A 13,524-nucleotide genomic window follows, 5' to 3' on the forward strand; every position below is an offset into this window, starting at 1 on the left:
CTTTTATGTTTACTATTTTTGTTGACGTTCTTACTGAGTTCATCTATTCTTCTTTTAAATTCATTAAGCATCTTTATAAAGTGTTTTGAACTCTGTATCTGGATTACTTGCCTCCATTTTGTTTATTTCTTTTTCTGAAGTTTTTTCCTGTTCTTTCATTTTTGACATGTTTCTTTGTCTCCTTATTTTGGCTGTCTGTCTGTGTTTGTTTCTATGTATTAGGTAGAACTGCTAAGTCTCTCAGTCTTGGCAGGGTGGCCCTATGTAGTTGGTGTTCTATGGGGAACAGTGGTGCAGTCCCCCTGGTCACCTGAGCCCGGTGCTTTGGGGTGTCTGTCATGTGGCTTCTGTGTGCCCTCCTTGAGCCTTGGTTGCTGTTGCCGCATCAGTGGGTAGAATTAACCCTCAGGCTGACTGGTCATCACTATAGTGAATGAGCTGTTGTGTTGGGGGATCAACCTCATGGAGTGAAATTTGTTGTTATGGGGCTCTGGTGCCTGCTGAGTCTGTCCTTTTGGTTTGTCATTTGTGGAGCTAATTGGGTGGTGCTCTGGTGTGGTATGAAGCTTGTCACTGGATGTGTTGGTTCTGGGGTCTTTTGGGAAGGGCTCCAGTGCAGACCCTTGTCAGCTGCTGCTTATGGCTTACCCAGAGACACCTGGTCTGAGCTTCAAAGTGATGTGTGGTTGGTAGCTGCCTGACCTTGACTTGGAGGCTCCTGGGAGAAGCTCTGCTGTGATCCGAGTCTGGCTGCCACTGTTGGGGTTGGGGGCTGCTTAGCAAGAGTTACTGGGCATGCCATGGGCAGGTGCTGCTTGTTTGGAGTTTGTGGACCTTGGTGAGTTTTTTGGTTTTTTTTTTTAACATTTCGTTTACACCTCTTTTTTTAAAAAAATATATCTTTATTGATTTCAGAGAGAGGAAAGGAGAGGGAGAGAGAGAGATAGAAACATCAATGATGAGAGAGTCATTGATCGAGCCCGCAACCCGGGCATGTGCCCTGACCAGGAATTGAACCCCGATCTCCTGGATCCTAGGTCAACGCTCAACCGCAAAGCCACGCCCGGCCGGGTGACCTTGGTGAGATTTTAAGGAAGTGCACAGCATGGGTCGAGGCCAGCAGCTTGTGAATAATAGCTGCAGAGAGAGGTTCTGGCTTGTGCATGAATTGGCTGTGATGGGTTCTCAGAACTCACCAGGGTATGGGGAATTTGATGGAGACTCAGATTGGGAGTTCACCTGCACCTGCCCGCTCTGTGTGGGGAGGGCTAAACAAAGGGATGAAATGGTAGTGAGAGCCCTGGCTGGTGTGGTTCAGTGGTTAGAGCATTGGCCCCTACCCCAAAGTGTCACAGGTTTGATTCTAGTCAAGGGCCACGTACCTGGGTTGCATGTTCTATGCCTGGCCCCAGTCGCGTGTATGCGGGAGGCAACCAACTGATATGTCTTTCTCACATCGATGTTCCTCTCTCTCCCCATCTCCCTCTCTCCCTTCCATTCTCTCAATGGAAAAAAAATATCCTTGGGTGAGGATTAAAAAAAAAAATGATGGAGAGAGCTTCTCCTCTATCCCTTGCCCAGAAGCCAGGCCATTCAGTTCTTCCTCCAGTGTCCCTGATGCTTTTCAAGCTGCTGCCCAGTTCTGTAGCTCAGAGTGAGTGTCAGTCAGTGAGTAAGTTTGTGTGTGTGTGTGAACTCTTTTAGAGGAACACCCGGGACTCTAGCAGCCCTTTGTCTCACTGGATGGAAATCCCAGTGATTTTTAAAGCCAGATTCTTTAGGAACTCCTCTTTCCAGCACTGGTGCTCTGGACTGGGGAGTCCAGTGTGGATCAGGGACACTTTGATCATTGAGAGACCGACCAATGCAACTGAGATATCCCTCCCAACTCTTATCTGACACACATGGGTGTAGGACCACACCATTTTACGTCTTGCCCCTCCTAAGAGTCTTAACTGGCTTCTTCTTAATATTCTTAATGTTAGTTTTTTGCAGTAGTACTTTAAACTACCTAGAGATTAATTTTATAATCTAATTAATATAATAGCTTTTGGACAATATTTATTTAGGGGTAAAAAAGGTAACATTTTGTGACTTACTATGTCATCTCTTATAATCCTAACCCCATGAGAAGATGTAGGTTAGTGAATGGCAGAACTGGGATACGATCTACATCTGAATGATTTCATTTTTGTGTGAGATCACCTAGTAATGGTGAATATTATCATTATTGTTATCAAATTTGATATTTAAAAATATGATTTTCTTTCCAGAATGTCATGAAGCCCAGCTTAGCAAAGCTAATGACTGCTATTCAACAATCCCAGAAAAAAAGTAAGCTATTTGAAGACTGTCTGTTCTTGTGTTATTAACTGATTTGAAGTTATAGATATTTCATGTGTTCTTTACTTTGTTTTACTGTAGTAGAAGCAAAATGTGCCATTGTGAGACCAGAAAATAGAACCTTATATGAGGACAATTTTCACAGTGAAAATGAAGATGTGGTTGAAGCCCTTCCCAACAAATCAGAAAAAGCCCAGGGCTTTTCTCAGCCTACCTTTTCAACACTTGAACCTCTTCTAAAAGCTTCTCCCATGCCTTTGGCAGTCATTGGTCTTGCAAAAGTAAGTTGTTTTGTGTGTGTTTTTTAAAGTTTTTCCCCCATGATTTTTCACATACTATGCCCCTGATCTTTATAGTAATGAAAAGGATCCTAGAAAGAAATGGAAGTCCTCAAGATCATAATAGAAAACAAGTATAATAAGTCGAGCAATATAAGTACAGGGTTGGGATTTATACAGGTTAGCGGGTATAAACAGCTCTTACATATGCCATAATGAAAGGAAAAACTAGAAAGCTACTAGAAATAACAGGTAGATGAATGTGAAGATGATAAAGGGGAAAAATTTATTAAAGAAGGGCAAAGTGAAAATGAAGATTTAATAAGAGAGTGAAGATGAGGGGATTATTATAAAGCCACAACAGAAATAGGAGGGTTAAGTGAGGGCAGGAACTCAGTATATTATGAAATACAATAGAAATAATTTTAAATGCAAATTAAGAAAAGAAAGCTAGGTAATAGAAAAAAATGCTCAGACTCTTCTGAATTACTTATAGCTGATATTTATGAAGAACTGAAGGAAAATTTAATTCTCACTTTTGTTTGGTTATTAAAGTATTTTATTTTATTTTTTATTAATCTTCACCTGAGGATGTTTTACTGCTTTCTGGTGAGGCGAGGGGAGCAGAAAGAGAGAGAGGGAGAAAGAAACATTGATGTGAGAGAGATCAATCTGTTGCCTCTCATATGCACCTCTACCTGGGATTGAACCTGCAACATAGGTATGAGCCCTGACCAGGAATTGAACCGGCAGCCTTTAGGTGCATAGAACTCTGTTCCAACTAATGGAGCCACACTAGCCAGGGCTATTAAAGTTTTAATTTGCAGTTATTTTTTTAATCCTCATTCTAATAAATTGATGTCTTATATTTTACATAGCAAAATCTATGTTCATAAATAATGCAAATTGAAATCTGTTTTAGACCTTATCAGATTTATTATGAATTATGAATTTTCGATCCTTCTTTTTCTTGTTGTTTCTAGCATCTCACTGTTTGGTATATACGTAACTTTCTAAATTAACTTATTTTACTGTCTGGTATAATCTGGGTAGATGTTTAGTTTTTTTGCCAGTAAAGAGAGAAAATAAGCATTTTACTTAGTTTTTTTATTAATTAAAATTAAAAATTATGATTATGTAAATGAAGTTCTTAATCTCTGTTCATTAAATGTGAAATAAATTTTAAGCTGAAATGCTCCTAAATAAAAAATAATAATAATTACCTTTTTCTGTAGAAATTAATTTTAAAAATTACTTTTAATTGTATGATTCCTTTTATATGAAATATACAGAATAAGTTAATCCACAGAGACAGAAAGCAGGTTAGCGCTTGCCAGGGGCTAGGGGTGGAGGAAATTGGGAGTGTCTGTTTAATGGGAATGGGATTGCCTTTTGGGGTGAGGAAGATGTTTTGGAACTAGAGGTGGTTGTTGCACAATATTGTGAATGTACTAAATGCTACTGAATTTTTCACTTTAAAAAGGTTAATTTTATGTTTTGTGAACTTCACTAAATAAAGAATACTGTCATAATAATAACCAATCAATTAAATTAAGGTCATGTTACACTTTATTTTTAACTTTTAAATTACAGTTGGCATTCAGTGTTACTTAATTTTTTTTCAAATGTACAGCATAGTGGTTTGACAGTTATATAATTTATAAAGTGATCCTCCTGAGAATACTAGTACCCACCTGACACCATACATAGTTATTACAATACTATTGACTACATTCTCTATGCTGTATTTTATATCCTTGTGACTATTTTATAACTTTCTCTTCCCTTCACCTCTTTTACTTATCCCCCCAACTCCACTCCCATTTGGCAACCCTTTAGTGTTTGTTCACTGTATATATGAGTCTGTTTCTGTTTTTTTGTTGCTTTATGTTGTTCTTTAGATTCCACATATTAATGAAACCATATGGTATTTGTTTTTCTCTGTCTGACTTATTTCACTTACCATAATTCCCTATAGGTCCATCCACATCAAAAATGGTAAGATTTCTTTTCTTTTTGGCAAAGTAATATTCTATTGTAAATATTTACTAAATCTTCTTTATCCAGTAGTTTATTGATAGATATTTGGATTGCGTCCATATCTTGGCTATTGTAAATAACACTGCAGTGAATAGAAGGATGTGGTGCATATATCTTTTCAAATTAGTGTTTTGGATTTCTCAAATATATTCCCAGCAATGGAATACTGGGTGATATGGTAGTTCTATTTTTAATTTTTTGAGAAAACTCCGCACTATAAGGGCTGCACCAATTTGTAATCCCAACAACAGTGCGTGAGGGTTCCCTTTCTCCACATCCTCACAAACACTTGTTTGTTAATTTACTGATGGTAGCCATTCTGACAGGTATGAAGTAATATCTCATTGTCTTAATTTGCATTTCTCTGATGATTAGTGACATTGAGCATCTTTTCATATTTCTGTTTGCCATATGTATGTTTTATTTGGAGAAAGGTCTGTTCAGATTTTCTGCCCATTTTTAATTAGATCATTTGGGGGGGTGGTGTTGAGTTATATGAGTTATTTATAAATTTTGGATATTATCACCTTAGCAGATATATTATTGGTTAATATATTCTCCCATTCAGTAGGTTGTCTTTTTGTTTTGTTTATGGTTTTCTTTGCCATACAAAACGTTTTAGTTTGGTATAGTCCAATTTGTTTATTTTTTCTTTTGTTTCCCTTGCCCAAGGAGATATATCTGAAAAAGTATTACTAAGAATAATGTCACAATTTATTGCTTATTTTTTTTCTGGAAGTTTTAGGTCTTATATTTAAGTTTTTAATCCATTTTGAGTTTATTCTTATATATGGTGTAAGAAGATAGTCTAGGTTTTTGTTTTTGCGTGTATCTCTCCAGTTTTCCCAACACCATTTATTGACGAGATTGCCTTCCCTTCATTGTATATTATTGCTTTCTTTTCATATATTAATTGACCAGATAGGCATGGCTTTATTTCTGGGCTCTCTTCAATGTCTTATAATTTTCTGAATACAGGTCTTTTACCTCCTTGGTTAAATTTATTCCAAGATATTTTATTTCTTTTTGATGCAATTGTTTATTATTGATGTATAAAAATGCAGCCAATTTCTGAATATTAATTTAGTATTCTGCTACATTACTGAATTCATACATCAGTTCTAATAGTTTTTTGGTGTAATTGTTTGTGTTTTTATATATATGGTATCATGTCATCTCCAAATAATGACACTATTGCTTCTTCCTTTCCAATTTGAATGCTTTGTATTTCTTTTTCTTGTCTGATTGCTATAGTTTGGAATTCTAATACTATGTTGAATAAAAGTGGTGAAATTGGACTTCAAAAAAGGGCTATAGTAAGAGGCAAAGAAGGACATTGCATAATGATAAAGGGATCAATGCAACAAGAGGGTATAATCTTTATAAACATTTATGCATTCTACATAGGAGCACCTAAATATATTAAGCAAATAATGATGGACATAAAGGGGGAGATCAATAGTAATACAGTCATAGTAGGGGTCTGTAATACACCATTGACATCAATGGATAGAAAGTCTGCAAGGTAACAGCAGCCTTAAATAATGCATTAGACTCGGTGGAGTTGATTGATATTTTTAGAGAATTTCACCCCAAAGGAGAAGAATATGCATTTTTTTAAAGTGTACATGGGACATTTTCAAAGATAGACCATGCTTTAGGTCACAAAACAAATGTCAATGAATTGTAAAAGATTGAAATCATATCAAGCATATTCTTTGACCACAAATTATAAGAAGAAAATTGAAAAACACACACACGGAGGCTAAATAGCATGCTACTAAACACTGAATGGGTTAACAATGAGGTAAAGAAATAAATAAAAGATACCTCGAGACAAATGAAAATTCATAGGAATACAGGAGTACCTTAAGAAAAAAGAAAAATCTCAAACAATTTCACCTTATACCTGAAGGAACTAGAGAAAGAAAAACAAGCAAAGCCAAAAGTGAGCAGAAGGAAGGAAATAATAAAGATCAGAGTGGCAATAAATGACAATCTAAAAAAAAATACAAAAAAAATTCAATGAAACCTAGAGCTCATTCTTTGAAAGGATAAATAAAATAATACCTTTTGTCAGACTCATTAAGAAAAAAAGAGAGGACACAAATGAAAGAGAAGTAACAACCGACACCCAAGAAATACAAAATGTTATAAGAAAATACTAAGAAAAATTATATGCCCACAAATTGGACAGTGTGAAAGAAATTAACAAATTCCTAGAAACAAAATCTCACAAAACTGAGTCAAGAAGAATTAGAAAATCTGAAGAGATGAATTACTACCAACTAAATTGAATCAGCAATAAAAAAAAACTCTCAACGAACAAAAGTTCTAGATTGGATGACTTTACAGGTGAATTTTACCAGTGAACAAAGAACTAACACCTCTTTCTGAAAATATTCCAAATAATTCAAAAGGAAGGAAGGCTCCCAAGCTTATTTTGTGATGCTAGCATTATCCTGACTCCAAAACCAGACAAAGATATTACCAAAAAAGTGAAATTATAGGTCAGTATTCCTGATGAACATAGATGCAAAAATCCTCAATAAAATATTAGCAAACCAAATTTAGCAATATATTAAAAAGTTCTCTTAATAATTAGTGATATTGAGCATTTTTTCATATGTCTCTTGGCCATTTGCATGTCCTTTTTGGAGAAGTGTCTTTTCAGGTCCTCTGCCCATTTTTTAATTGGGTTGTTTGTCTTTTTTTTGTTGAATTGTATGAGTACTTTATATATTTTGGAAATTAACCCCTTATCAGATGTATCATTGGCAGATATGTTCTCCCATACAGAGGGTTCCCTTTTCATTTTGACGCTGATGTCTTTTGCTGTGCAGAAGCTTTTACTTTTTTTTTTTTTTTTAAATATCTTTATTGATTTCAGAGAGAGGAAGGAAGAGAGAGAGAGAGAGAGAAACATCAATGATGAGAGAGTCATTGATCGGCTGCCTCCTGCACGCCCCCGACTGGGGATCAAGTGACAACCCGGGCATATGCCCTGACCGGGAATCGAACCCCGATCTCCTGGATCCTAGGCCGACGCTCAACCGCTGAGCCAAGCCTGGCTAGGCAGAAGCTTTTACTTTTGATGCAGTCCCATTTGTTTTTTTCCCCTTTGTTTCTCTTGCCCTAGGCTTTGTATTGGTGAAAATTCTGCTACATGAGATGTCTGATATTTTGCTGCCTACACTTTCATGTAGGATTTTTATGGTTTCATGACATACATTTAAGACTTTTATCCATTTTGAGTTTATTCTTATGTGTGGTGTAAGTTGGTGGTCTAGTTTCATTTTTTCTCATGTACCTTGTCCAGTTATCCCAGCACCACTTATTGAAGAGACTGTCTTTACTCCATTGTATGGTCTTGCCTCCTTTGTCAAATATTAATTAAGCATAATTGCTTGGGTTGATTTCCAGATTCTCTCTTCTGTTCCATTGATTTATATGTCTATTCTTGTGCCAGTACCAGGTTTTTTTTGTTTGTTTGTTTTAATTTATCTTTGCTATTGGAAGAATTACAGATGTCCCCTTTTTGCCCCCACTGATCCTTTCTACCCTGCACCCACCCCCCACCCCAGGCCTTCAGCACACTATAGTCTATGTCCATGGGTTATACATTTATGCACAGAAATTCTTTGGTTAATCTCCTCCCCCCACTCTCTCACCTTCCCTCTGAGTTTCGTCAGTCTGTTCCATGCCTCTATGTCACTGGATCTCTTTTGTTCATCAGTCTATTTTGTTCTTTAGATTCCACATATAAGTGAAATCATGTGATGTTTGTCTTTCTCTGCCTGGCTTATTTCGCTTAGCATAATATTCTCCAGGTCCATCCATACTGTCCCAAAAGGTACGAGATCCTTCTTTATAGCTGCATAGTATTCCATGGTGTAAATGTCCCACAGCTTTTTCACCCACTCATCTAGTGATGGACACTTGGGCTGTTTCCAGATCTTAGCTATTGTAAATTGTGCTGCTATGAACATAGGAGTACATAAGTTCTTTTTGATAAGTATTTTGGGTTTCTTAGGATATATTCGTAGAAGTGGGATCACTGGGTCAAAAGGTAGTTCCATTTTTAGTTTTTTGAGTAACCTCCATACTGTTTTCCATAGTACTACCAGGCTGTTTTGATTACAGTGGCTTTGTAGTATAGCTTGATATCCTGTATTGTAATCCCTCCAACTTTGTTATTCTTTCTCAAGATTGCTGCAGCTATTTGGGGTCTTTTTTGGTTCCATATAAATTTTTGGAGTATTTGTTCTAGATCTGTGAACGATGCCATTGGTATTTTGATAGGGATTGCATTGAATCTATAGATTGCTTTGAGTAGTATGGATATTTTAATGATATTAATTCTACCAATCCATGAACACAGTACATTTTTCCACTTGTTTATATCTTCTTCTATCTCTTTTTTCAATGTTCTGTAGTTTTCTGAATACAGGTCTTTTACTTCCTTGGTTAAGTTTATTCCTAAGTATCCCAAATTTTTTTGTTGCAATGGTAAATGGGATGGGATTGTTTTAGTTTCTCTTTCTGAGAGTTCATTAGTGGTGTATTGCCACTGATTTTTGAAAAAATGTTCAATGTCACTAATGATCAGAGAGATACAAATTAAATAGACAGTGAAGTACCACCTTACACCTGCCAGAATGGCTACCATTAGTAAATCAACAAATAAGTGCTGGCGAGGATGTGGAGGAAAAGGAACCCTAGTACACTGCTGGTGGGAATGCAGACTGGTACAACCACTATGGAAAACAGGGTGGAGTTTCCTTAAAAAATTAAATATGAAACTTCCATTTGACCCAGTGACCCACTTCTAGGAATATATCCTAAGAAGCCTGAAACACCAATCAGAAAGAATATCTGCACCCCTTTGTTCATAGCAGTGCTATTTACAATAGCTAAGATTTAGAAACAGCCCAAGTGTCCATCAGTGGATGAATGGATTAAAAAACTGTGGTACATTTAACACAACGGAATACTATGCAGCTGTTAAAAAGAAGGATCTCTTACCCTTTGCCATAGCATTGGAGGGACCTGGAGAATATTATGCTAAGTGAAATAAGCCATGCAAAGAAACACAAGTATTACATAATCTCATTTATATGTGGAATCTAATGAACAGAAAAGATCTGGAGACATGGAAGCATGCAACAGACACGTATTTCAGAGGGGAGGGTGAGGGGCAGGAAGAGATTAACCAGTGAATTTATAGGCATATATGCATAGTCCATGGACAGACAATAGTGCGGGGAAGGCCTGGGGAGGGGGCCAGAGCCGGTTGGCAGGAGTCAGTAGGGGAAAAAAGGGGGACATCTGTTATACATACTTTGAACAATAAAGGTAAGTTTTAAAAAATAGAGAATAAAGTAAAATAAAGAGATCATACAGCATGATCAAGTGGGGTTTATTCCTTGGATGCAAGGTTGGTTTACTGTCAGCAAATAAAATAATGTGTTATACCAAATAAACAAAAGGAAGAATAAAAAGCATATGATCATATCAATAGATGCAGTAAAAGCATTTGATAAAATCCAGCGTCCAGCTATGGTAAGAACTCTTAGCAAAGTGGGAGTAGAGGGAACATACCTCAACATATTAAAAATCATATATGGCCCAGCCGGGCATGGCTCAGCGGTTGAGCGTCAACCTGGGATCCAGGCGATTGGGGTTCGATTCCCGGTCAGGGCACATGCCCGGGTTGCGGGCTCAATCAATGACTCTCTCATCATTGATGTTTCTCTCTCTCTCTCTCTCCTTTCCTCTCTCTGAAATCAATAAAGATATATTTTAAAAAATTAAAAAAATAAAAACCATATATGACAAACCCACTGCTAACCTCATACTTAATGGAAAAAACTAAAAGCATTTTTCTTAAGATCAGATTATGTTTTACATTCTAAAACCATGAAATCGCTTATTGAAAACATGTCAGTTAACATTGTTCTCAAAGCAGCTGCTTGGTTTGTTACAGTGGCCGCAAAGATTTATATTGTGCAGAAGCCACGTGTTATTTATACAGTTGCCTATGGATAGACAGCCAGTTGTTTTCCCATTATAAACAATGATACACAGAACATCTAGCTCTAGTCTCCAGCCTCCTCCAGGGCAGAATCAGACTGAGCAGGGGTGGGAAGGCACACACTATCACAGGCTCACTCTGTGTTCTCTGAGTGCCTATCACAGTGCTTCACTCTGGAGCTTGTTCAGGCATGGGAGACAAAAGGAAGAAACAAACCAGAGGAAGGCATGTAAGTGGAGCTGGGAGGAAGAGGAACTGCAGAACAGAATGTGGTTCCCGCGTGGGCTTGGGAGACAGCCTGGGCTTGAGCCCACTCTACCCTCTCCTGGCTGCAAGACTATGGGCCCTTTACCTAGCCTCTGGGAGCTACAGATTCTGATTTTTCTTTTCCTAATAATATCTTAAATTAATGGACACATATGCACACATCAAAGGAATGAAATCACAATTTATGATTTTTTTCTGATACAGAATGCTTGCTGTTATAAAATAATGAGGAAAGATTACCAACAGAGTATATAGAATTATCTCTGAAAGATGATTTTACTTTTTAAAATATCTCCAACAATGGGTGCATTTCATATTATTATTAAGAAACTTTATTAACTTTGGTATTCATAGTTGTTAAACCTAACATGAAAATTCTTTCCTATCTAAATCTCAGACATCCTGGTGACTTGATTTTTTTAGTACCTTTTGCATTCGGTCCTCCTTGATAATCATGGATGTATTTGAAGACTTAAATCTTCAACTTGGATAATCATAGTTTTATTAGTTTTTATACTAGATTTTTTATACATCTTTAATTATCATCTTATGTGGAGTAGGCAGGCAATTAGAGCCATTAGTGTGCTGTTGACGGGAATAAGAAAACCCTGTGAATTTAAAATAGAGTTTTCTTTCATTCGTCATAGTGGTACTTAAAAATGCCTCATAATTCTATAATCACATAAGCATTTCTCTTCTACAATTTAAAACTTGCCTTTTAAAATTAATTTTTAAAAAGGAGTCTTCTTCTACAATTGTGAATTGTTGTTTTACCATTACATTTTCATTACTTAAAATGCGTATTACCAAAATATCCCATAAATATTTGCATATATTTGTAAAAGGTTATTTTATACTGTTGAAACAAATTTTGAAATGTATACTTGAACATTTGAATCCCATGTTGTTTTTTCCCCTGTTCTTGTTTTTATTTTCAAAAATTCAGAAGTTCTGTGTAGGTTTGCATTATTGAATTACATCAATTGAGTATATTTTACAAATATCTCTTCTTAACATTATGTGCTTTTCCTGAATAAGGTCATCTATTTTTACGTCAAGTATATTTATCTTGACCTTCGTTCTGAGTCCGCTGGGTGCCTCAATTTTGACATGTCCCAAACCTGATTCTCTGTAATCTATTGTCTTCTGTTTCCCCATCCCCTTAAATCGCAGCACTGAAACACTGATGCATGAAAAATTCTGGGCTCCAACCTTCCTGAAATCACCACATCCAGTCACTCAACTAGTTGAATATTTTCTACCTGCTACCATTTTTTGTATCAGTAATTTACTTACTACAGTAATTTATTTACTTTCTCACTTCTAATTTTGAAATACTCTTTTCTAGTTTGGTTCCCCTGTGTTCATCTTTACATTGCTGTCACATTGACTGCTCTGAAATAATTTGTGATGATGTAACTGCTTATTTAGTGGCTCTCCCTTACTTCAGAGTAAAATTCATATGCGAGCATGACACTGCCTTTTTTGATTAAGCTCTGATTTCGCCAGTTTTCTCTTTCCATCTCATTTTCACCACTCCAGTTTTACCACATTGCTTTGGTACCCTCACTTACTGTGTTGTCTCAGACCTTATACTTTTGCTCATGCTGCCTTTTCTAGAATGCCCTTCACACCCTCCCTCTGCACTTAGTATATCTTTCAAGATAGATTCCTATCATTTCCTGAGCTTCCCAGTTACAACACACTGTTTTCTCCTCTGTGCCCTCACTGTAGTTTATTCACTTCATTTACAGAACTAGCAAATGATACTTTTCTTACTGTTTTCCTGTATCTCTACCCTTACTAGAATATAGGGCAAAATATTTTTATATTTTTATATTTATATTTCTAGTTTCTCCCAGCTTAGTGCCTATGATTTGATAGATACAGTAAATGTTTGTTGTCTTACTGAGTGATTGAGTGACTGCTTTGTTTTTATAGGAAGATGCAACAAAGCCAGCAATTAAAAAAAAAGAAAGTGGTATTGATATTATTGAAAGTGCTCCACAGAACCAAACAAATAATGACAATTTGAGTTATGTTGATGGAGAACACAAAAATAATAGTAGTGGTAAGTTGGTGACTATCTATGAATTTTTTTCTATGCTTAAATGTTGGTATAAACAAATCTAATTTGAATAGGTCCAAATATGTTATCCATTTTTTAAAGGGTTTTTTTTGCTATCTTCATTCAAAAGTATCCCAACTGCTGCCATCTTTTTCTTCTTTCAAATGCTTCATCCCTCTTAAAATCTTTTCTGCTATTTTATTTATTGAAATATTCATAAATGGAGATATACCTGTATATGTATTTAAAATTCATAGTAAAAAATTTTCACTTTAATATATCTCTGATTACGTTTTATAGATAAAATGTCGGCATTAGGATCAGGAGAAGACGAAGATATAGATTCATCTTGGGATTCTGAGGTACTATCTATCATTATTATTATTTTAAATAGCAGCATTGATGATGTTAAAACATAAAAGGAATGCTTTTACTTTATTTCTCACCTCTACATTTGCCTATAAAAATTTTCTTTGTTTTTAACCTATAATTAA

The 13,524-nt window shown here is 36.1% G+C and overlaps 1 protein-coding gene across 4 annotated transcripts in view; it reads left to right on the forward strand.

Moving 5' to 3' along the window:
* The window catches only part of LOC308554805 (ankyrin repeat domain-containing protein 26-like), a 111,759-nt gene that overhangs the window by 23,087 nt on the left and 75,148 nt on the right, over window positions 1-13,524 (forward strand). For all 4 annotated transcript variants that reach the window (XM_081132337.1, XM_081132340.1, XM_081132339.1 and 1 more), the window contains 4 exons: window positions 2,274-2,334; window positions 2,425-2,624; window positions 12,904-13,033; window positions 13,331-13,392. In XM_081132337.1, coding sequence (XP_080988463.1) covers window positions 2,274-2,334; window positions 2,425-2,624; window positions 12,904-13,033; window positions 13,331-13,392 — 453 coding nt within the window. The remainder of the gene's footprint in view (window positions 1-2,273; window positions 2,335-2,424; window positions 2,625-12,903; window positions 13,034-13,330; window positions 13,393-13,524) is intronic.

The sequence above is a fragment of the Miniopterus schreibersii genome (genome assembly GCF_964146895.1).
Source record: "Miniopterus schreibersii genome assembly, chromosome: 1".
Taxonomy (NCBI): domain Eukaryota; kingdom Metazoa; phylum Chordata; class Mammalia; order Chiroptera; family Miniopteridae; genus Miniopterus; species Miniopterus schreibersii.